This window comes from Gobius niger (assembly GCF_951799975.1).
Source record: "Gobius niger genome assembly, chromosome: 4".
In the NCBI taxonomy this organism is placed as follows: domain Eukaryota; kingdom Metazoa; phylum Chordata; class Actinopteri; order Gobiiformes; family Gobiidae; genus Gobius; species Gobius niger.
In genome coordinates, this window is record NC_136855.1 from 22713780 (window position 1) to 22737943 (window position 24164).

At 41.0% G+C, this 24164-nt stretch overlaps 3 protein-coding genes across 3 annotated transcripts; 2 read left to right on the forward strand and 1 right to left on the reverse strand.

Annotated features, from left to right (window-relative positions):
- Window positions 1–3609: 3609 nt before the first annotated feature.
- cmc2 (C-x(9)-C motif containing 2) lies at window positions 3610–5315 on the reverse strand. Its single transcript, XM_079555799.1, has 4 exons — window positions 5087–5315; window positions 3987–4092; window positions 3840–3911; window positions 3610–3738 (listed from the first exon to the last, which is right to left on the reverse strand). The coding sequence occupies exons 2-4, from the start codon at window positions 4065–4067 to the stop codon at window positions 3655–3657; spliced, it is 237 nt and encodes a 78-aa protein (XP_079411925.1). The 5' UTR covers window positions 4068–4092; window positions 5087–5315; the 3' UTR covers window positions 3610–3654.
- A 1325-nt stretch (window positions 5316–6640) lies between these two features.
- On the forward strand, window positions 6641–10673 carry atmin (ATM interactor). The gene is made up of 4 exons (XM_079554611.1): window positions 6641–7004; window positions 7339–7464; window positions 7540–7739; window positions 7821–10673. The coding sequence occupies exons 1-4, from the start codon at window positions 6714–6716 to the stop codon at window positions 9541–9543; spliced, it is 2340 nt and encodes a 779-aa protein (XP_079410737.1). The 5' UTR covers window positions 6641–6713; the 3' UTR covers window positions 9544–10673.
- A 3246-nt stretch (window positions 10674–13919) lies between these two features.
- On the forward strand, window positions 13920–16142 carry LOC306961743 (protein phosphatase 1 regulatory subunit 3E). Its single transcript, XM_079554615.1, has one exon. It carries the CDS (start codon window positions 14425–14427, stop codon window positions 15346–15348), a length of 924 nt encoding a protein of 307 aa, XP_079410741.1. The 5' UTR covers window positions 13920–14424; the 3' UTR covers window positions 15349–16142.
- Window positions 16143–24164: the final 8022 nt, after the last annotated feature.

Consider the following 24164-nt stretch of genomic DNA (forward strand, 5'->3'; position numbering starts at 1 on the left):
ATTTTATTGTTTTAAAATTATTGAACTAAATTGTTTAATATAATGGAATGTATTGCAAATACAGTGTTTAGGGTTAGTTAAGTTCGTTTTTCAATGCTTGTCCTGAACTGTGAGGTTTGAGTGAAAAGAAAATGACTTGATAATTCATATTACACTGATCTGTTCCCTTTTGGCCCAATTTGTGCATCACTAGTGCATCGTCTTGTGATTCATAATCATGGGATGATGTCTATGAATATGTTTATGCATATTTTTGCTTGAATATATGTGTACAATATTTGCATTTTGTTTTTTTTCCTATTAAATATAGAATGTATTTATTTGCATTTTTGACCACAAAATTGAAATGCAATGTATGCAGTTGGAAGTCTAACTTGTGTATTTGTCTGCATGTGTCAAACTGCAATGTATACAATAATTGTGTGTAACAATCACCAAAATGATGTGTGTAAACTGTCCTTTAAGGAACATATAGTGACACAAAGTCAGTTGTGTAAATATGTGCATGTGCTTACATTTACTGTAAAATTCTGTACATAAATGTTGCCTGTCAGGATACTTGATGTGTATCAAGGTGAAGTAGTCTGTTCTGTATCAGCATTATATGTATTGGTAGAAATCTTGCAGGTTATTTTTCTATTTATTATACACTTTGGATATGCAGTGCCATGTAGTTAGCTTTGCTTCCGAGGCAGCCCAAAAGTAGGAACTCTTTATTGGCCAGTATATTACATTAGGCTAAAGAAGTTTCTGCTCTCCAGCAGATTTTAAAGGACGATTCTATGCGTATATGTTATGCACTGATGAGCTTCACTGTTGGTCATTCACCTTAGGCATTGCCTCAAGCCTGAGAGATCAAAGAATCTACTGGCTCCAATTATGCCAGGGTTCCAGGACACCATAAGGGGATGGGGATATTCAGTATAAGCCTCCTCTGTCAACACCCGTCTTCTATTTTCACTCAGCGTTTCAGAGAGCAGATTCTTTTCAGAGCTTTACATCTTACTTCTTCAAACAAGTTTGATGTTCTCGCTGCAGACCATTCTGCTCAGAGATGTTTTCACCCTCTGCCCTCCTCAAATCTTCTTTCCAGGGACGAACACGACCAATGCTTCCTCTGCCTCAGTTGGTATTACACTCTTCCAATTGGAGAGTGGAAGTGTCATGGGTCCCGACTTACTGGAGCTCTCCAATCAGGACTCTCTGTGGCGCCTTGCCAGGGAACGTTGTGAACACCTGTCTCTCCTTTGGCTGGTTCTAAGAGAAGGAATTGGGCAGATCACAACAAATAGGACGACTGTCATTATGCGGAAGCTGTGGTGTCCATCTTTTTCCGAAGCGGACCGGCAGCCTGACCGTTACCCCCTGGGCCATTTCCTGGTGCTCTTTGCCTCTTCTTTTGCCCTACAGCAGGCTGCTCCGGTGGTTGATTTTCTGAAGGGGAGGTTAATCTCAACTGCGGGGCTTAGATCTCACCACCAAAGCACATCAATCTCCTGGAGATTGAAGCGTTACAGAGCATTACTTCTGCATTTTGCCAGCCAGGTAACAAACAGGCCGCCATGTCATGGTCTGGTCACCACCACAGTGGGGCCTACCTGAACTGGCAGGGAAGGTCAGATTTTTTGTGGGTTAGCTCTCGCCTGTGCTCTCTTAAGGGCTGGCATATCATCCATGACCTGCTACCCGTATCTTACGGAAATGACAGTGAAAGGCCCTTAGCCACTTCCTGATGAGGGGAGATCTATGCTCATGCCCTGTGCTGGGATGCAGACAAGCATTAGAAGCTGTAATGGGGAATGGCCGCACTTTAGACCTTTACCCTTTAGTTGTTGCAACTATTCAGGGTGTCTGCCCCTTGTCCACTACCGAGTTTTACAGTACACGATGACGACTCTTAACTTCACCTTCTACATAGAGGAGGTTGTGGAGTTTCCTTTAGAGCCGGGCCGCTGCTACTAGAGTTTTGGCAGCGGCCAATGCGATATTGGTACAGTCATTATTACCTGTTGAATGTGCTGTGGGTTTCTTTGTTTTTTTTGCTCCGTTTTCAGTGGCAGACGTGCAAGTTGTTCTTGACTGCCCCTCCACAGGCACTCTAGGGAGAGACGGCCTGCCTGGAACTAGTCTTCTTGGTCTTAGGTGGCTGCGCACTAGGGAGAGGCGGTAAATTTGTTCATGTTTTTTTGTTGCAATGGGTTCGCTCTGATCATGACCGGGCCTGTTGGGAAGTACATCAATCCCCAAGGTCTTTGCGTTGCTGTTAACCAATAGCTAGGCCCGTAGTGGGCATAGCACATACGACATAGAAATAAGCTACAAAAAAAAAGTATCTACAGTTCTGAGTATAGAGTATGCGTGGAGGGCCTATTCCTTCCTCCTGTGGCAGAGTTGAAATGGAGACCAGTGCTGGGCAGAGGAGGCTTATGGTGTCCTGGCACCCTGGCATTGTTGGAGCATGTAGATTCTTAGATCTCTCAGGCACGAGGCAATGAATAACTAGTAGTGAAGCCCATAGAGGGTGTAGCACATACACAGTTGTGTCAAGTACGGTCAATATTATTTAACATTCACAGCCGTTTGTTTTCCAGTTTTCAAGTGTCACCGACTCAGGTCTGAATTAATGATATAATTATATTTATTTTGTAAACTATTTATTTGCTCGTGAACCTAAAATGGTCTACACTGACTTGTATTGAAACTGTGTTTATTTAACGTAAAATTGTTTTTCTTTGTTCAAACGCCATCTGTAAATTATGTTTGTGCATGATTTTGAGACTTGATGGAAAAAACCCTGAAAATTACAGTTTATTACTTGAGGCTTATTTGTAGACACCAGCATAACATTTGTTGATGTCTTTTTCCACATTTTCTGAAATCTTGGGTGCCTTAGATATTTGTCATAGTTTATCTCTATATTGTTATGGATAATGTGAATTACATTAAGTCCTTTCCCAATGTGCCTGTTGCCTTCAATACATTAACATTGATGCAGTGCAATTTTAACCGTTTAATCACTTCAATTTGTCAATAATAAATTTTAATATTTAGATTTCAATGGATCTTGTTCTGTATGGTTTGTTATGAATCAATATGATTCTCAGTTCCTATTTTTACAGATCATCCAGTTGACTGATCAAATAGTTGTTTGACCTGGGAACCACATCAACACATGTAGCTTCCATAAATGTGGTTCACTGCCATAGCAGATTGAAATGCCAAGTGAGGAGAACAGGGATCTCCAATTTGGAGCAGGCTGCTGAAGAGCTACATGTACAGTATCGCTCCAGTCCTTTCCAAGTAGCTACCTCAAAACCTCCACATACACTTGATCCATAGATACGCAAATTCTGCAAAACATTCAGATTAAAATTGTAAAGCTGAGGAAATTATTATTTTTTATTATATAGAAATATCATGGTTGCTAAATCTACATCTGCCTCTGCCATATTTGTATTACATAAAAATAACTCATGGGCAAAAAAAAAGAGTTGTGTTTTTAATAAATGCAGCACTGTGTTGGGTGTTGCATATTAAATATGAAGAAAACAGTACAATACAGTGTGGCGCTTTGGGAAACTTCATAACACAGGGTTGCAAAGCGCAGCAAAGTGTAAGCCATTATTTAAAAAAACAGCAGTTGTGAAAAATAACTTAATCTTTCTTTCTGGATGCTTCCCTTATCCTCTTTTTCATCTCCAGGGCATGTTGTTTACTGCGTTCTCGCTTTTCTAGACGCTGTAAAGAGAAAATTATTAGTCGACAGAGATAGAGGTCGACAATGTAGCTGTCCGCAGGCTACAATTTTCATACAATATTGTGCCGGTCCAAAATCTCACCTCGTTCTTGAGACAATTTCGCATGACGCGGTCAATGTCATTACATGTCCCAAAAAACTTAAGAAAGTTATGCTAGAGGAGAAATATATCCATAAAAATGCAACACCAAGTTTTGCATGCAGAAGGTTATAGGTTGTTGTCACTTACCTCCTGGTGGCATTGCTTGAGCTGTGCTATCAACTCATTGCACTCGTCCGTGTGCAGGTGAGGTGACAGGTCAGGATGCATGCTGAGTTAAGGGCTTACTGTACCTCTGCAGGACAAACGTCGAATCATTAACTTGTACAGAGGTTTATTATTTATTTATGTGTTTGTTTGTTTGTTTGTTTGTTTATTTATTTCAATTATGCTACACAAAGTTGGTGCAATAAGTAAAGCTCTGCGCTGGCTAAAGGATACTAGCGCCTCCGTATCCCTCTCCTTCCTGAGCTGTCATTGTGATGCTGGTGTTTAATTTTCCACTGGACACTTACCTGCAGACACATAAAAAGGGACATAATAAAGTAGTCTAACATTGTCAAGGCCTTTCCGGAATAATGTTGTGAGCAGTGGCTAACAAATGTAGCCAACAAATCATGTTGAACTGCGCTTCATAAGAATACGCTATGTATAACAAATGTTCAAGCTCAATAGGTTGCTTTCACGTGACATCACAACATTATAAAGAGCCTATAGTTTAGAGGTGGTGGGCAACTGAAAATTCCATGAAGGTAACTATGGTAACGGGCGAACTGCAGATTTCTTTGTCATTATATTTTGGTTAATATCTCTGTCATTACTGGGCGATTCCACATGAAACAAAAACTGTCTCAAAGTTAATTGTCTTCTCTGTCAACTTATATAAACTAGTGTCTAGTTATTTTCTCTGAAAGGTTTTCAAAAGTGGAGACAATATTCAAAAACATGAGCGTGATGTTGGTCAGTAGAAAGGAATTTCAGCCATAAACATAATACGGCCTATTTAAGCTAAGATAAGAACTTTATATCCGTTCGGGAACTTCATTTGTGAAGCAGCATCACTGCTAGCAGAGCCCATCGAAATAAATAAATAAAATCACTTGTGAATCACTCACTGTCAAATACTGATCAGGAAAAACATTTCACATTTTTCGTTTTGGAGATTTCTTACCAAAACCGTATTTCTCCCATAGAGCTGTAGGGGCCCCTGCCCTCCACCTGACATTATGACATCATCACATTCCAAATCGTGAACGCGACCTATTATGATAAAAATGGCATAAACTTACCTGTACACGCTATGTCATTGAAAGCTGTTTCCTTGAGTACCTTAATGTTAAATATACGCGACCTTATGCCTGAACATACAACCTTAAAACGTTTTAAGACGAGAAAACTCTTCAGACAGGAACTCCGACAACTGCATCAATACACCGTAAAGTCTTCAGAATGAATGATTTGGCATTGTGTACCTTGTGTACACTGTACAGAGAGACTTCTTACCAAACTGACACCAGGGCATGCGCAAATGGCTGCGCGCTTTCTTCTCTGTTCTTCTACTATTACACTCACAAAGAGCAATGCTGCCCCCACATTCACTGCGGTCTGCAGTAGTAGCGCGTTCAGTATTAAAAAGAAGAGATTCGTATTCAGCGGGGATCATTTCAGTGGATAGTGATAATGATCATCAATTGAAGTATAAGCTTTTTGAGGTTTTATTAGGCCTACATGTTCAATGAAGCAACATTTTTTCATTTATTAGGTTATTAGCCGTGCATGTTGTCACCCTAATCTTGTGCTGGTTCTCAAGATGAACACAATTGTAATCTCATCTCAGTGAACTGGTGCAAAATGTAGATGCATTAAATCCCTGATCTTAGGCAGGGTTTTTGCATTTGTTTGACAGAGGGGTTAAGGAGGCCATGGATGAGAGAACAATGCCACCAACTCCCTGAGGACTCAAGTTTCACTGTCCATCCATTTTCATCATCTTCATCAGGGGTGTCCAAAGTACAGCCAACTATTGTAGCCACAGGAGCACTGGGGTAGACTGACGGAAGTGAGGCGGCCGATCTGAGCCATCGGCCCCTCCGAGCATCATAGTCGCAAGGTGGGTGACGGGACAAATTACCTTTCAAATGCCATTAAGATCAAATCAGGACTAAAGGGGTCTAAGTAAATTAGATAATATTCTGTCTACACTGGATGTAGAGCAGAAAATATATTAATAATGGCCCTGAGTTAACTTACCACCCGAAGTACCACTACCAACAAGACCAGTGAACCCAGTACAATTCCAAATATTGCAATTGACACTTGTGACCACCAGGGGGAACCCATATGCCAGTACATAATCTTTTCTTTCTCCAGGGTTCTGCATATGGCTCTACCATGCCATATCATGACAGCTCTACTTTTCCACTGAAAGGAATGTGTCATGACAGGTTCTTAACTGGCAGATCATTTTTCTAATTCAAGTTGAATACCTAAATATGCATAAACATAAACAAATAATACATTTAAACGGGTTCATGACAAACACTTCAGGAGCGCCAACACAAATTACTAACATTGTTTGTTTTATGGCAATGATTTTCTGCGCAACATTTTCCCCAGGCATGACAAGGACTGCAGAGTACATCCATTTTTTATTTTATTTTTGTTCTTTTTTATTTATTTATGTGTAATCATAACTCCATATATTTACAGTCGTTCACTGTTTTACAGAGAAATTACTTACTGATCACACAAGTTGCAAACCACTGGAGATATCGGTTGTATCAGTGCGAGTTTATTGTGAAAATAACCGGAAATGTGACTGATGACGCATTGTGTATTTCCGGGCTAGTCTCAGAAATATGGCAACGCTTTACCACCATGGATGTATTAGTAGTTATCAGAAGACAGACCTAAGGGATGTTGGATTCATGTCAATTCATCGCTTCTGGAAAGGTGTTTAGCCAACGAACGTACCCAACAATGGCTGCCTTTGAATCCAACGAAGTTAAAGACAAGAATGATGCTTCTGTAAGCAACCGAGCATGTCTTGAGTCTGTGTCGCAGTGTCGAGAAATGATAAAACCTTCAATAACAGAGTTGACCAAAGAAGTGAGAACTAACATCCTGTGCACAGTAGAAGGATGCGGGAAGATCCTTCCAAACACGCCTGCTCTAAACATGCATCTCGTCAAGTCTCACAGGATCAAGGTAAACATATTAACAACTGTGGCTAAATTATGTCAACTTTTTATTTGACCGTGAAGACCATGTTGGTAGAACAGAAGGATGAAATAATAGTTTGCTTTATAGTGTAGTCAAGGGTCCAATATCATGATCGACAAAGTCGCAAACAAATCAATTATTTTTGAAAATGGGATTACATACCAAATTACAATGCTGAAGATACGGTCCAGTCGAGTTTTTTGCGTAAAACAAATAGATTTTGATTAGTATAGCTAGACCTACACTCTAATTTTTTAACCATTTTATGTTTGTGAATATATCCTTAAATTTGGGCACTATGTTTTCTTTTTGCATATAGGAGGGAATTGTAAATCCAACCGTAAGAAAGGACATGAAGGGCTCACAGAAACTTTACTGTTGTCCTATTGATGGTTGTCCCAGAGGCCCAAGCCGGCCATTCTCACAATTCTCTTTAGTTAAACAAGTAAGTGTTATTTTGTTAATTTGACATGTTTTTACAACTGGTTATCTAATGAACAGTGGTGTGTATTTTCCACAGCATTTTATGAAGATGCATGCAGAGAAGAAATACAAGTGCTCCAAGTGTAACAATGGTTATAGCACAGAGTGGGACTTAAAGAGACACATTGAAGACTGCGGAAAGACATACCAGTGTACATGTGGCTGTCCTTATGCCAGCAGGGCTGCACTGCTTTCTCATATTTACAGAACCGGACACGAGATTCCTACAGAACACAGGTTTGTGCAAGGAACATACATTTAATTGCTTAAACTCATTTTGGATTTAAACGTTTGTTGTTAATTTACTACTTTTTACAGAATCCCCCCTGTTAAGAAAAGAAAAATGGAAAAAGAACTGAATCTCTGTGAGAAGATTAAGGACAATAGTCACATTAGTCCTACAGTTGGTGAACCAACAGAGGGGTCTCACTGTCATACCAGTCAATTGTCAGATACAGTCAATCAGAGGTCTAAATCTCAAAAGACTTTTCCGAAGTTACTGTTGCCTAAGCCAAATATGGCTTTGGTCAGTGTTCCTGTCATGCAACTAGCACACCTGCCTGTTCTCCTCCCATCTTCTGAAAGTGGAGCATTAAGATCTGTTGTACTTGCTATTGATAACCAAGGGTCAGTTGGCACACTGCACCTTGTACCTCAAGGCACGGGAGGAAGGAATGAAGTTATGACTTCCTTCCAGTTTAATCAAGACCCGACAAGTGTAGGCATACAGGTGAATTTAGATCCTCGAGGGGTGGAGGACTCTACATCCCGAGGTAGAAGCATGTCCACTAACATTCAGACAGATCAATCATATTTGTCCAAACAACCTGCAGCAGTGACTGTGACTGAAGGAATGACTCTGTATTCTGTTACCGAGCCCTCGGTGTCATCTTGCTCTCAAACAGACATCAGTGTCAGTGCCCAAGTGCTCTTGCCAGTTAATGTTGAAACTCAGACCTCTTTAAGAACCAAATCTACTGCATCTATTGGAGCACAAACGGAAAACCTATCATTGTGTCAAATTCCTTGTTCTTCCTCTGTGCTCCCAATAAAAAACACACAGACACAGACTTTCATTCTCACAGCACAGTCAGAGAACAAGATTCAGAGTCAAGCTACCATGTGTTCTGACCCATTTAATTGCGACTACCTCACTGTTTCTACCCAGACAACAGTCACGGACCAAGAGACACTAAACCCTGCCGAGAATAGTATATATGGAGATATGAAATCCGCAAGTTCAATGTGTTTTTCTGCACAAACGGAGGAGCTTAACCCATGTAATATGGCAGACAACCAGACCCAAACAATGTCCTTGTTGAATGACTTGGAGAATATTTTATCTGACAGTATGTCCAGCCAAGTCCTCACAGAGTCATCAGCAGGATGTGGGGCAGCGCTCGGCTCTGCCCAGGACCAGCACAGTGGCATAGACTTTGACTTCGAGGAGTTTCTTAGTGCTGTGCATATTCAGACACAAACAGAAGAGAGTGAATTTGGAGGACTTGGTACTGATACGCACCTGGAGTCTTTGGATATTCAGACTCAAACTGACTTTCTTCTAATGGATGAACTGGACCAAAACGGAGGACCAAATCGAAACCAAGCCAGTGATCTTGAATTATTTGACACACAAACCCAGACAGATCTAAATTTTTTGCTTAATGCTGGAAGCCACATGCCACTAGGCAGCATATTACGGCATTCAAGCTTCTCTATGAGCACCGAGTCCTCAGATACCGAAACCCAGACTGATGTTCCAACTTTTCCTTCATCAAGATTTTCTGCTCAGACAGCACTTTCTGTCACCCAAGGGGACAGTGCTAGGCTCCTGAACAGCACAGAGACGCAGACCGTGACCAGCCAGGCAGAGGGCCTAGGCCACCTCTTCCTCATCAGTAATGAAACGCAAACTGTCATGGATGACTTCCTCTCAGCAGACCTGGCATGGAATATGGAGTCTCATTTCAGTTCTGTAGAAACACAGACATGTGAGCAGCTTGGTGCTCTCTTTGCACAGTCACAGAAGCCTAATAGTTGAAGTTAACGTTTCCCCTTCATTTGAAGAATTACTCCGTTACTTATCAATTAACACTCTTATATGTGACAAAAAGGTTTAGGCATTCCATGGGAAGGCTAAGAGAGAGCTGTTACAGTTTTTCTTTTGCGCCTCTGCACTTTATTGTGTGTAGGCCATGATAACCTATGGACAGTTTACATGTTTTGCACATAAACGTTTTATTTTTGACCTGTTACTTTATTACATTTGACTGCCAGCTGCATGTGGCTGCCACACAGAAAATTAAATGCAGTTTTTTCCCTGTCTTATTTATGTAGTTTTAATTGGAAGGAATGCTGTTTTTTATGTCGCGAGTATCAAAGTGGTTGAACTTATTCAGTTTTAAATTCCTATAGGTTTTGCATGACAATTACTTGCCTTTTTTTTTTTACTTAACATAATGTTTCTTGATGAGCATGTACCAACCCTGAAAATACTAGTGACTGAAGTCTATGCTACCAGTAGTTGCCTCTTGGATCCTGCATTGTTTGAAGCGGCGGGACTGCACATTATAGAAGCTTGGTGTTAGTCGTGACGTGGCACAATGAAATCTTAAAATCTGTCTAGTCTTGTGGTTATACTGCATCAGTGGAATTGTACTTGTCATACATGAAGCTGTACTGTATCTTGTCTGTGTCTCTGTAGTTACGCCTGATACGTAACATTCAGCAAGTAGGTTTTACAAACTGATGCTTTGGTCCCTTAATGTTAGCGCCTGGCACTGTTATGAATGAACGATTTGTGTTTAGGATTTTTTTTCTGTATTTGAGGGGCACAGTAAAGTCTCAATAGTCGGTTAACTCAAGTGCATGTGACTTAAGCTAATGCACTCTGCACTACATTACCTCATAAAGCACACACCGGACACTCCTTTTCTAGGACCTCTAGGCCTTGATTATATATTTTGTTAGTGCCTTATCAATATTACGCAGTATTCCACTTCTTGAAGGTGAAAATGTCCTTCAGATAGTACTGTGTATGAGCATTGCCACATTTAGATTTTACATATTTTAGGCAACACAGTTAATGCCATATTGGGTATAATCCAACCTTTTTAGTTGAGTTAAAAGATGGTGTACAAAGACTTAAGTTACTGAAGAGTCTTTGTTCTTTGTGTGTTTTTGTGTGTGTGAATGAGTCAAAATAAGCACTTTATTAAGTGTCTTCTTTTCCGTCCCTAAAGTGCATGCCTAAATTCTAGAAGTGCAAGAAATATGTTCCGGTTTCTATTATCTGTATAAACTGCTTTTGAAATTGTTGTTAGACTATTTGTGTTGTGTTGCAGACATTACAAATAAAATACTAACAAAAGCATTTTATCTTTTGATTTATTATATAACATGACATTGGACAAACCAGTTGCCTTGCACAACACTTACTAAGGGGGCTTTTAGGATACAGTAGATTTACTGACTAAAATGTGGAGCGTATTTTTGTGACTTTTTCAATTCACTCTATTTTGGCTTCAAGCAAAGTCATTTGTAGTTACAAATCTCGACGAGTTTTGGTTGGGATGCATGATACCGCTAATAAAATTATACATTTAACAAACAAAACACCAAAAGGCTTCTATTGTAGTGAAGTGCTCTCTACAAATATTGGAACTAAAAACATACTTGTGTACTATATATTTGGCCAAAAAAAAAAGGAAAATATTGTTAAATACAGCAAGACAATGTGAAAGTCCCACCTGTGAGTTCTGCCAAAAAATATAGCCAAAACAAACTAAGCTCATTAATACTGTTGAAGTGTGGCTTAACTCACTGTTCTTACTATAATAATAATAATAATAATAATAATAATAATAATAATAATAATAATAACTAGAAATGCAATGGCTGCGCCATTGCGATTGACTGCGGAAATGCGGGAAGCGAATGCAGAAAATTGCATAAACTCTTCAAATTGCATAATCTATTTTGCATAAACTGGTAAAATGCATAAAATGTCATGTTGCATAAACTGTTTAAACTGCATAAAGTGGTAAAATGCATGAATGGGTTAATTTGCATAAATTATGTAAATTGCATAAGCTCTTTAAAATTCATAAATCCTAAATGGCATAAACTCTTAAGTTGCATAAACTGGTTAAATCCCATAAAGTGGTTAATTTGCATAAATTGTTAATATTGCATAAACTTTTATATTCCATAAACTGGTCAAACTGTTGAAATGGCCTCAGTGCTTGATTGGCAGAAGCTGCACAAACGTCTCCCCATTGGCTGGATTCCCCACATACACACCAATGCAAAAATTTCAAACTCTCGTATAAAAAAACTGGAAATCTGAAGAAGGAAAACATTTTCTCAAAACCCACAAGTTGCAGAAGCTGAACATGCACAAAGTGCAGAAATTGCATAAAATGCAGAAAAAAGTGCAGAAAAGCATGGATTTGCGGCAGCCCCATTATAAGTCAATGGGAAAAATCTCCAACATTTTGGCCGATTGCGGAAAAAACGTAAGTTGCAGAAGTCCCAAAAGTAATAGCACCCTTCTCCTCAACATGCGGAACATTTTGATGCAAAACTTGCATAAATTGCACAAAGCATGAAGGTGCTGAAAGCTGGAGAAAATCGGGAAAAAGATGGAAGAGGAATAATAATAAAGAACATGAAAACCAATAATTGACTGCGGAAGAATTCCGCAGTCAATCAAAAATAATGCATTGGTTTTATATAGCACTTTTCTGGACACTCACATTAAATTATTCATTCACTCCAGACTAGTGGTGGTAAGCTACTATTTTAGCGCGGCAACCAGTCTGCGCTATCGGCTCCTCCGACCACCACCAACGACTCACGCCACATTCACCAGGCTTCCTGGTGTTACCAAACAGTCGCATCCAAGTACCGACCAGGTCCTTCCCTGCTTAGCTTCCAAGGTCTGACGGGATCGGATGAGCATTAGCCCATATACAGTATAATCAAACTCTTTTCATTCAAATTGTTTATTTTTATTGCTTGTCTTACATGCAGCGACTCCTAAGAAGAAAACAAGTAACTGGGATGCATATGGACCTGCCTATTTGCAGTGCCGGTGCGCAGAGTCTTACTCACTGAATACCCAATGGGGTGCAGTATTTCAAGTTTGGAGGACACGGCTACATGATCCCTGTTACGCACAGACACACTCACGGCCGAGTAATAGTTGGGGTTTTGCTGGCAGGTCATGTACTTCGATGAAATGGCCTCATTGTAGGCATCTTTGTGGAGCTCAGTACAAACAAGGTCACCTTTTGTTCGTCGGATCCTATTTATCTTATCAATAATGAAAAAGCTTTCCTTTCCAGTTTCACAAAGTTGATATTTGTTGCCAGTGAAGTTTTGTTGTTGACTTTGTGGCATTTTGATTGGCGGTAAAAAGGTAAAGTTTTTAATAGGAACTAGTGCATTGTGTGTTCTCTGGCTGTTTTTCTGGGGCTTTGGTGACCTGCTATCTGCCAAATTGCATTTTGAGAGCACTTGGTGATTCTGAAAAGGAGTCCTAAGGTCCCGTGTCTGATCTTCCAAGACAAGATGAGTGTTAGTTTTGGACATGTCTGCCATAACAGGTATTTCTGGAATTTCAATTTTTGGATTTGATGCCTCAGTTTTTGTACAGGTCCACATTTGCTGGTTTGAGCTTCTAGTTGGAGGTCTCAAGTGTGCCTCACTGGGCAGCTGAGCAAAATGGTCTGGCTCTGCAGATGTGGACGAATCGTGTTCAACATCTTTGCGCCTCATCTTATGGCCTGTCTTGTCAGCCAGAAGAACTGAGGCAAGTGGAGCTACTTTTGCCCAACCACACACCTGCAAGAAAACAATGTGTAAAATGACTTTTAGAAATCTTTATAGCACGTAAAAAGTAACATTATTTTACTTACAGCTTCTTCCCAACTCTGGTAACAGTGATACTCATGTGGCTCCAAGTCCTTCATTAACTCTTCCTCACTTAGGTCAAGCAAAACATTGACGTGCCTTGTATCTGGTGTTTTGTTCGACCTGCGCTCCATGGTGCGTATTTCGTTGACTGGCGAAACCTCACCAGGGCCACAAACTACAACTTTCCAATCTGCCATTAGGTGAAGTGGCTCCCGTTGTGCAATTTAGCTAAAAGCTAGCAACAACAAAAAATGAACCAAAAAGACTTACGGACAAATCATCTGTAAGACACTTGTAATATTTTAAACATAATTTTACTCACGCATGACATTGTGGCTTGTACTTCGCTGTATTTTACGGCAAAAGCATATTATCCCAGTGGAGCGTAGTCTTCATGGTCGGGAGTTTCTCAACACAAACACACAGCGCGGAATGCCTTCACAGACTCCGTCACCATGACAACAGAGGCAGCGCTGCATGGAGAGCACGTGACACCGAGGGAAGGGGGCGGGTCCGATGGAGTCCTCAGCTGCGTCTCCTTTTCTGCACGTACCTCTCCCTCGTGCGCAACGATTTGAGAAACTGCGTTATCTAGCTATTCTGATCAAAATTGTATTTGTGCCGTTAATTAAGCTATGTATACACCTGATTCTTTTTTTCCACGTGTAGAAAACCTTTGTACGGTTGTTTTGCATGTAGACTAGACTGTATAATTAACTGACTCCGGTGGCCGCATGAATCAAGTTCAGCCTATGATCTATACCGCTTGGAATATTCTTGTTAAAAGGGGTATCATCTAAATACATTTGAAATAGTCAATCACCGAGATGCGTTTTGCCAGTACCTACGCCAACCAATTTTACTGGCTCGTGGTGTCAGTGAGTCAGTGAGTGACGCACTCAAAGCACCTATCCGCGCCTGGGACACTACAACGATACTTCGTGTTCTCCCTTGCCGGTGTTCTCACGACAACGCTTCTGCAGTGCGGGGACTGTTGCGTTTTATGGAAGGGGAGTCTGTGCACTCATTTGTGGTCATGCTGCCCCCGAAGAACTGTCTGCCGCGGAACTACAGCTGCATTGCTGGACTTTTCGGTAGCCTCACGGCAGCGAACCCACGCCTTGAAGAAGGAGATGATTTTGACGTGATAAACGTCACTTGTGAGCCGGTCGAGTGTCCTGTTGTAGACGAGAGGCCAAGGGGCAGGGAAATCCATTTGAAGCCGCCACAGAGCCCCACTCTGCGGCGGAGATGTAAGTCGCTCCCCACGCCCACTGAGAGGGCGAAGTTGGAGATTTCCCGAAGCAGAAGTCCGACCAGTCAGAAAAAAGTCCGCTTCGCCGACTCTCTGGGCTTGGAGCTAATCTCCGTGAGGCATTTCAATGAAGGTGATGAACCTGATGTGCCAGAGCGTATACTCGCCAAATTACCCAAAGGACATTTGCACCTTAGCCATTTGGACACAAAGTTCCCAAGGCCTGTTACGCACGCGATGTTCATGGAGTTGGAGTTTACAAACCCCGGCACTCTCCCTGGCTTCGAGCAGAAGGTCAGGGAAGTGAAAGTCCTTCTGGAAACAGTTGAAGCTGATGAGTTCAGCCTGTCTGGCTTTGTGCGTGTCTTAAATTTGGCCTTTGAAAAGAGCGTGTCTTTGCGTTACTCTCTAAACAATTGGATATCCTTTATGGACAGCCTGGCTTCGTACGTTCCCAAATCAAGCGACGGCATCACTGACAGATTCTGCTTCAAAATTGTTATGCCCACCTATCTCGATAATGGAGGCACATTGCAGTTTGCAATTAAGTACTGTGTTGGTGGACAGGAGTTCTGGGACAACAACAATGGAAACAATTACAAGGTGCGACCACGCCAGTTGAAGCTGTCTCCGCCCCGCGAATGGGAAAATGGATGGATTCATTTTATCTGAGCCTTGTGCGTAAATACGCATCATGATCCGACCAGGTTATCCTGCAGACGCGTACTCCAGATTGCCTATTATCTTACTACTTCCACTGAGCCACTCTGATGCGCTATGATCAATTTTGCCCATGCTCTCATGCCCATGCTATGACAAAAGAGGACTGCAGACTTACACCTTTTAAGTGCTGTAGGATGCGGTTTGCCTCCCAGTTGAAGCACTGTGCACCCGGTGCCCTTTGGGGGGCATTGGTGTTATGTAATGTAGAAACACGTGCCACGGAAAACGTGCCGGGCATCACCGACCACTGGCATCACTGTTTGACATCAGACGTTGTCAGCGTGACAGTGCGTTGGCACAGAGAAAATTCCAGTTTCGCATGCCTCGGTCAATTTCGTAGCTTTAAGCAGGGGGTGTGCCTTTGATGTTGAGTTAACACCCCCTTTATAAGAAACTACAACAAAAATCATTTTCCTTAACATGCTTGTATTCTTCACCCATAAAAAAAAAAATTGCTTCTGCTCAACTGCTGTTACATTCACACACTTCTAGCCATGGTCACCGCCTGTCTCTAAACTTTGTGAAACTTATCCACCAAGACCTATGCTTGGATGTTTCCAGGTTTCTTGCCATAATGTGTTTTAATGTATGTTGACCATAGTGCAGACACATTTTTCAATTCAATTAAATTTAAAGATTTTATTGTCAATTCATTCAGTAATTCATTCAGTAACTCTTCCTGACAAAAGCCTCTGAGATCTGATCCAGTTAGTGGAGCTCTTAGAATGTAGGTGACATGAACTATTCTTGTGACCATTTTATGGAGCAAATCAACTGTTTTTTGCCCCCTTCAAGTTTTGACCTCAGCCAAATGGCCCAGTATATACAAAACATGTGATCACATTTGCAAATAGGCTTATTTTTATAGTTTAGATGTACTTATGATAATAATAATACTGTTTTTAATGGTCAAACCTGGGGTCAGTGTTATGTGTTATGTTATGTGTTAACACTGTGCAGTACAAGAGCAGACAGCAAAGGATTACAAGCTGAGAGGTGAAGTGATGCATCAATCAACAGCACTGATTTATTGAGTCTATTTAAAACTATTTTTATTACTATTATTTTTAATGAAATCCCTCTAGTGTATGAAACATGTGACCGGTAATTGATGCATCACGACTGAAGTGCTTCTGCTCTCTACTCTAGATGTAAACCTCTGTATATCATGTTGTATTACAACTCACTAAAATATAAATATGTATGTAAATGTTTAACATGTTGAATGTCTTTCAATATTATGCTGTGGTTTGTGTTGTGTCTTTTCAAAAATAGCACGGGTGAAATGTGAAGTCATGTAAATGAGACATGCTAGCTGTTAAGTGATGAAAAGATGAAGTGGAAAAAAAGCACAAAGGTGATATTTTGACAAGAAAATTGTTCTTAAACTATTGAACATATGTTGTGATGAAGCAGAAAAGTGCACTAATCAAGCCTTTAAAAACAGGATTTAAGATTTATAATGTGGAATTTTAGTGTATGGGCGCTGGATATTCTGGCATTGTCTTGGTGATATAGGCAGGTGCACTTTAAACTTGTTGCAAAAATGGACACATGATTGTAGCTTAGGTTGAATTGAAAGGGCTAACGTATGTTTGACTCACCTTGGGAGAGAAAGAAAGGGTCAAGAGATAAAGCGACAGAAAGCTACTAACCAAGAGGACTCCCATTGTTGTCATGTTTAATTTTGCCTTTGTGAAATTGCACGTTTTTATGACATACTGTTTCTGATTTTGTCATTTGAGTTAATATGTGTTTTAACTTAGTGTTAAACATGCATGTTCCATCGCACCTTCTAAGATATAATTTTTTACTGTATGTGCATTTTGTCAAACCATGAAATAAAAAATGTGTGATTGATACATGTCTGTGAAAAATATTCAAGGTTTCATCTCCAGCGGTGCATACAATTTTCAGCAGTTCTAAAGCTGTGTGTAGAGTAGGGGTTATGAACATTCATACCATCGCCCCCAAACTTGACATATCATCTCTAAATTTTGTTCACAGAAGTAATTGTGTTTCTATGTCAGGAGGACATTTTATTTGATATCTAAGAATCCCATTGTCCTGTGGAGGGAGATTTTTTTTTTCTTTATTAAAGCCATAGCCAACCACATAGTTGACAAGTCTGCTATCAGTTACACCCCAAGGACACATCTTTTGGTCTCCTTACAGATAACAGTGTCAAGAGGCACATCAATACCTCATTAGAACTCATGTCAAAATAGGGTACAGCTAGTTGCTTTGTATGCAGGCCACACTACATGCCCTACTCACTGGCACTTTCTGAAAGGAAGCTATAGGGGATTTTGGGAAAGGATGCTGGATGTTGCAGAATACCCTCCTCTCTTTGCAGTGCAGTTGGTGCTCCATAGATTCTGAGCAAAACTTTGCTGGCAGTTCTTTGGTATTTGGCAGATGAGTACAATCATTAGCAACTGCTGTAGAATCTAATTTTGTTTTCTTTTTTTCACCCTTTTTAATTAGCTTTTTAAGGTCGTAGGATTGTGTATTTCTTTATCTAAAGCATAAATAGTGAAGATTCTAGCTTTGAGACTATAGTAAACAAAGTATGCGGTTTTCTGCCTCTGTTGTCACACTTCCTCACTGCATACACAAAGAGGTTGTTTGAGAGAGTTGCGTGATTTTCTTTTTCAACAAGTATCCATGGAGACATCAAGCTAAAAGTCAGTAGGATATACAATAGCTTTCACAAAATTATGAGGCAAAACTGAATCCTGACTCGGCAGTGTTACCTCCTCATCCCCGCTCCACTTTGAGCTGCAGGTCTGAATAATTAAATGGTTGATTGATTTTTCCAGAATGTAGAATTTGCTTTGCTACTTGGATTGTTTACGATCAGAGTTGCCAACACAATATTTGTCTATTATATATGACACTTAAAGTAAAGACAATCTCTTCTCAATAGTGTAAATATATTATAATCCACTATTTTGTGAGTAGTTTGTTTGTGAACTGAGACATATTTTTAGACTTTTTCTCAAAGCTCTTTCATATATAGTGGAAAATCCAAGTCACAAAGCACTTGAGAAGATGGACTCCTCCTTCGTGAGTCCATCTTCTCCTGATAGCTACAAAATAGCCTTAACTCACAATGTCAAGTAGCCAGACCTGAAGTAACATTGGTGATCATGTAATTAAGGGGTAGGGAGTATAGAAAAGGGTTACAACAAGCATTTGAAACAAATAATAATAATAATATGGATTCTCTTTAAACACCTCATATAAGCGTTTATTTTATGACAGATATTTTCATAATTGAAAAATACCTCATAAATGCAACATATGCCTTTGCTGTGAGCGGCTCACCTCTCCAAAGGCATAACTGTAGCTTTACCAGGAGTGGGTACGTCTCCAGCTCGTCTCCACGGAGATGTTGACTAAAGTCAGTAAAATTTGAGATTTAAATAGGCTAAGTCCTCAACCAGTGTTGAGCTGGTCATTAGGAGCATGTTTTGTACTGATGGCAAGAGTATAGTCCAGCGGTGTGTCTTTAATTTAGGTAATTTATTCTTCAAACTTTCCAAAATCAAAACAAAACAAAATGGACTTAAAAGACACCAATGTTTCACTCCCCATCTGGGGAGAGGAGATAAATAGTGGAATACAGAGCATCATCAGTTACATGCTGACAGGTCTGCCCTTGACACTCCAAAAATAAACAGCCCAGATTGACACATCATTTATTGAGATTGACAGACTGCAATGAAAAGTTAAAAAATATATCTGACAATTGCAAGGATTGCTGGCTGTAGGAGGTATCCGGGCGACACTCACAGCTAAGCCACGCATGTCTTCTATTGTTCTGACTAATGGACGTTCAGAATAAAACAGATTAACTGCTAACTCTTTCCAGAAGATGGTGAAAGACTGTTGTGGAGAGGGAGTGGAGGGAGCTGCACAGGAGTAAGAGGAAGGAGGAGCAGTCCAGTGCAGGACACCACGCTCTGAAACAGGGACAAACCCAGGAGGCGGTGCACAATTTCAGAGGATCAGAAGAGGACGGAAGGCAGTCAGCCAGGTTTCCTCCGGGTGTTACAGTTTCCCCGACCTCCAAAACCATGCTGGCCAGGTTGGCCCACAGTGGCGGCACAGCTTAGTCGCAGCGGCTCAGGGCTAACACCTAAACACAAATTTGTTTTTTGTCGCTTGGTGCACCCGGGGATTAAAAACATCTGAGAAAGGGGGGCTTTTTAATAGCTGTCTGGGTCATAAGTTGAGCAAGAGACAACAGTGCATAATTACCTCCAACAAGTCCTCCAAATCCACACGACACAAGAGGTCGTTTGTCTTATCCCTGAATCACGACCATATAAGACGTCTACTAAAACAGCGCCCCCAAGCTCCCATTGAGGGTATGTACATTACATTTAACCCAATTCAGAAACGACTATTTACGTAGTGTACCTGAACAACTTTGACGACGATTCCAAAAATCAAACGCAAAGAAATGAATCACAAACTTGCAAAATTAGCCCCAATTACAATATATGTTCGGGTAAATAGCAGCCCCAGGTCTTCAGCCCTGCCACACCTGTGGAGGAACTGAACGTCCAGCTGTGCCAAAGGCTCTCCAAGCGCGCTCTGCGCTATTACGCATCACACTTCCCCAACCGCAGCAGCAGCCCCAATTTACCGCTCTCACATTATATTATATTATATGGGTAGGCTAGGTTATCGCCATTTTACTCACAACAACAGCGATACCAAAGCATTACTTACCATTGATGTCTTCGTGAGTCCATCTTCTCCTCCATATGCGTCACTGCCAACTCCATAAGCTCTCCTGTCCACTTCCATCGCTGTCCTCAAACGTCCTAGTGTTGTCAGACTCCGTGTCATCCGTATGTCCGGTTGTCCGGTGACCGCGGCGAGCCTCGGATCGCACCGGGTTCCAGTGCATATGATGCGGGTAAACTCCTCGTGTCATTCCGGCAAAGTCGGGCCTCGGCTCCGCTGCTGTTCTCCACAAAGTCCTGCGTCTCTTTCAGAGTTCCTCTGGAGAACGTGCTGCCACATGTCCGCGATGAAGCTGATGTAGTTAATTTCTCCACAGTTTTGTCATTTAAGGATAAAAAATATAAAACATTACAGCTGTGTTTAGCTCGCGGGTTTTTGAACTAGATTTGACGGAAACTCGCTCGGTCCAATGAAAACACGTGAATCAGCTCGAGGGCGTTAGGGCAGGTGAGCCTGCACTCTGATTGGCTGAAGGGTCAGCTACGTCATAATGTCACATCCAGTAGTTTGTCTTAATAATTATCATCATTATATTATAAACCATCTGAAATAAACTGCAGTAGAGCATTTCTTCTGATGCCTGTGATTTATATGGACTAAAGCAGAATTTTTGTAGAAAAAAAATAATAAAATATAGCGAAAGGTGTATATGGTAGAGCAGTGTTTTTCAACCTTTTTTGAGCCAAGGCACATTTTTTTCATTGAAAAAAATCACGTGGCACACCACCAGCAGAAAATGTAAAAAAAAAATGTAGCTCTGTAGCCTATATTCAGTCGTTCTCATCACAGTGTCTTGAATAGGAACACCATATAGTCTCGCTAGCCACAATGCCTCAATACATCACTAATTCTCTTGTCTCAAAGAAATTAACTACCTGATATGGAAGAGTATTATATGGTTACTCTGCCGATCACTAGACAGCACAGACACTCGAAAACTGTACATTATTTGTGGATAATAATGCATTTGTTTGCAAAAAAACAACTAGGTGAAATTGGATAATTTTCCAAGGCACACCAGACAATATCTCACGGCACACTAGTGTGCCACGGCACAGTGGTTGAAAAACACTGTGGTAGAGTTTAATGATGGAAAGAAAAAAGGGAAAAAGAAAAAGGTTTATGTGTTTGATTCTATTTATTTATAAATGCTTTATTGTTTATTTATGTATTTACCGCAGCATTAACTATTCTTCCTGGGATTTTTTTTAATTTATTTTTTATTTTTTTCATCATTGTTTTATGTTTTGTCTCTGCTATATCACAATATATACAATATATCACATCAACATTAAACCTTAATCATACAAAAATTTACTCAGGGGCTGAGTGGTATTTTCAACAATAATAAAATAAATAAATATAAACAAAGCTACTTCTCATAGTATTCATGAAACGTGAACCCTCATGTTTCATCTGGACCGTGAGGGTTCGGACATACATGTGGGTGTCGGTTGATCATGTAAATGTGATGTCAATGGAGCTCAGTCAATGTAACATAAAAGTTAGTGTGTGTGCATTTGACCACTAAAATAGACGTGTGAGACAGTGTTGTAGACTGGCTCACAAAGGAACCCAAAGAATTGGACACAATTGGACTGTCCAGAACTCCATGAAGCAAATCTGTCCCTGAAGATCTTCATAAGATGTTTACATCATAGGAATAATGATGATGTTCCTCTGCACAAAACAGATCAGACATAATTCAACAACCTCATATGTTACTCTTTGATAAAGTCATGTTTACATTTCTATATGTTATTAAAACACACTTGGCAGTAGCATATATGATTTACAATGATGGGCGGCACATGTGGCTGAGTGGTTAGTGCTCTGGCCTAACAGCAAGAGGGTCCTGGGTTAAATTCCCTTTCAGTGTGGAGTTCACCTGCACCCCAACATAAGATAAAATAAACGTTATTAGCCCCAGAGGGGATTAGTCTTGTACATTCACACTGACCACAAAGTGCCACATCTGCAGTGTCTCTATTGCATTTGTTTAAATATAAACAATGTCCCAGAGCACCTGTGCATTAGGTGAATCCTCCAGCAGGTTATTCTGACCATCAGCCTGGCTCCACATCTGGAGATGGTCCCCAGATGCTACACGCTCCAGCCCACTGCAAATGCAGAGACACATTTTGTAATGACACATAAATGATCTTAACCTTTAATCTGCACTCATGTGTTTAGCCCTTTATGTCAGGCATAGAAACACATATGGGTAGAATGATTATTATGACCAAGACATTTATTTTGAATAGAAAAATAATAAAATGTGTAACATTGTCCATATAAATCACAGGCATTAAACTGCTGTTAATGCTTTACAGCAGTTTATTTTAGTTTATTTATGATATAATGATAAGACAAACTACTGGATGTGACATTATGACGTAGCTGACCCTTCAGCCAATCAGAGTGCAGGCTCACCTGCCCAAACGCCCTCGAGCTGATTAACGTGTTTTCATTGGACGGATCGAGTGTTTGTCAAATCTAGTTCAAAAACCTGCGAGCTAAACACAGCTGTAATGTTTTATATTTTTTATCCTTAAATGACAAAACTGTGGAGAAATTAACTACATCAGCTTCATCACGGACATGTGGCAGCACGTTCTCCAGAGGAACTCTGAAAGAGACGCGGGACTTTGTGGAGAACAGCAGCGGAGCCGAGGCCCGACTTTGCCGGAATGACACGAGGAGTTTACCCGCATCATATGCACTGGAACCCGGTGCGGATCCGAGGCTCGCCGCGGTCACCGGACAACCGGACATACGGATGACACGGAGTCTGACAACACTAGGGCGTTTGAGGACAGCGATGGAAGTGGACAGGAGAGCTTATGGAGTTGGCAGTGACGCATATGGAGGAGAAGAAGGACTCACGAAGACATCAATGGTAAGTACTGCTTTGGTATCGCTGTTGTTGTGAGTAAAATGGCGATAACCTAGTGTAGCAGAGCGAGGTTTTTGTTTTTAACCTTAGCTTTAAGACACACAGATAAGTTCCATTGAAAAAGGGCACAAGTGTTCCATTGGTTAAATAGAATTTATTTGTTACAAAATGTTTTTCTTTCATTGCATTTCAGAAGTATGCTTGATTTAAAACCTTTAGCACATATGTTTAGTCCATGAGATACAGATTTCACATTTAGGATAAGAGTCCTCCAACAAGTCCCTGCCGACCGCTGGACAGACCCAAATCAAGACACGGACATTTAGAGTGAAGACAAGACAGCGATGGGCAGTGCTGGTGCTACTGCCTGCGCCTATTAAAAAAGGAATGCATATTATTTAACAGTTATATACAGTGGTGGCCTTTGCTACCCGCCGCTAGAGTTGAAAACATACCAGTTAGCGCCACCTTTCGTGCGCTGTATCAGGGAACACGCTCATCAACAGGACCATCAGGGAACCGCACACCCAATCTACTGCGATGCTACAGCGTTGCGCCATGACGCGCTCCCGTGAAGGGACCCACAGCAACACTAACACGCGGAAACACTAATCAGGGCGAGCGTAAAGGATGAATTTTAAATAAATGCTGCAGAGATATCTACCTGTCGGACAGAGCACACCAGCGCCAGCACCGGGTACAACAGGCAGCAGGAGATACACAAGGTCAGAGGGCAAGCAACACTAACCCGAGGCCTTTTATAGTGCGCCCCTAGTGGCGCGCACCGGAACACCACTACCACAAATTACTCACATCACCACACTAGCCTACCCATATAATATAATATAATGTGAGGACGGTAAATTGGGGCTGCTGCTGCGGTTGGGGAAGTGTGATGCGTAATAGCGCAGAGCGCGCTTGGAGAGCCTTTGGCACAGCTGGACGTTCAGTTCCTCCACAGGTGTGGCAGGGCTGAAGACCTGGGGCTGCTATTTGCCCGAACATATATTGTAATTGGGGCTAATTTTGCAAGTTTGTGATTCATTTCTTTGCGCTTGACTTTTGGAATCGTCGTCAAAGTTGTTCAGTTACACTACGTAAAATAAAG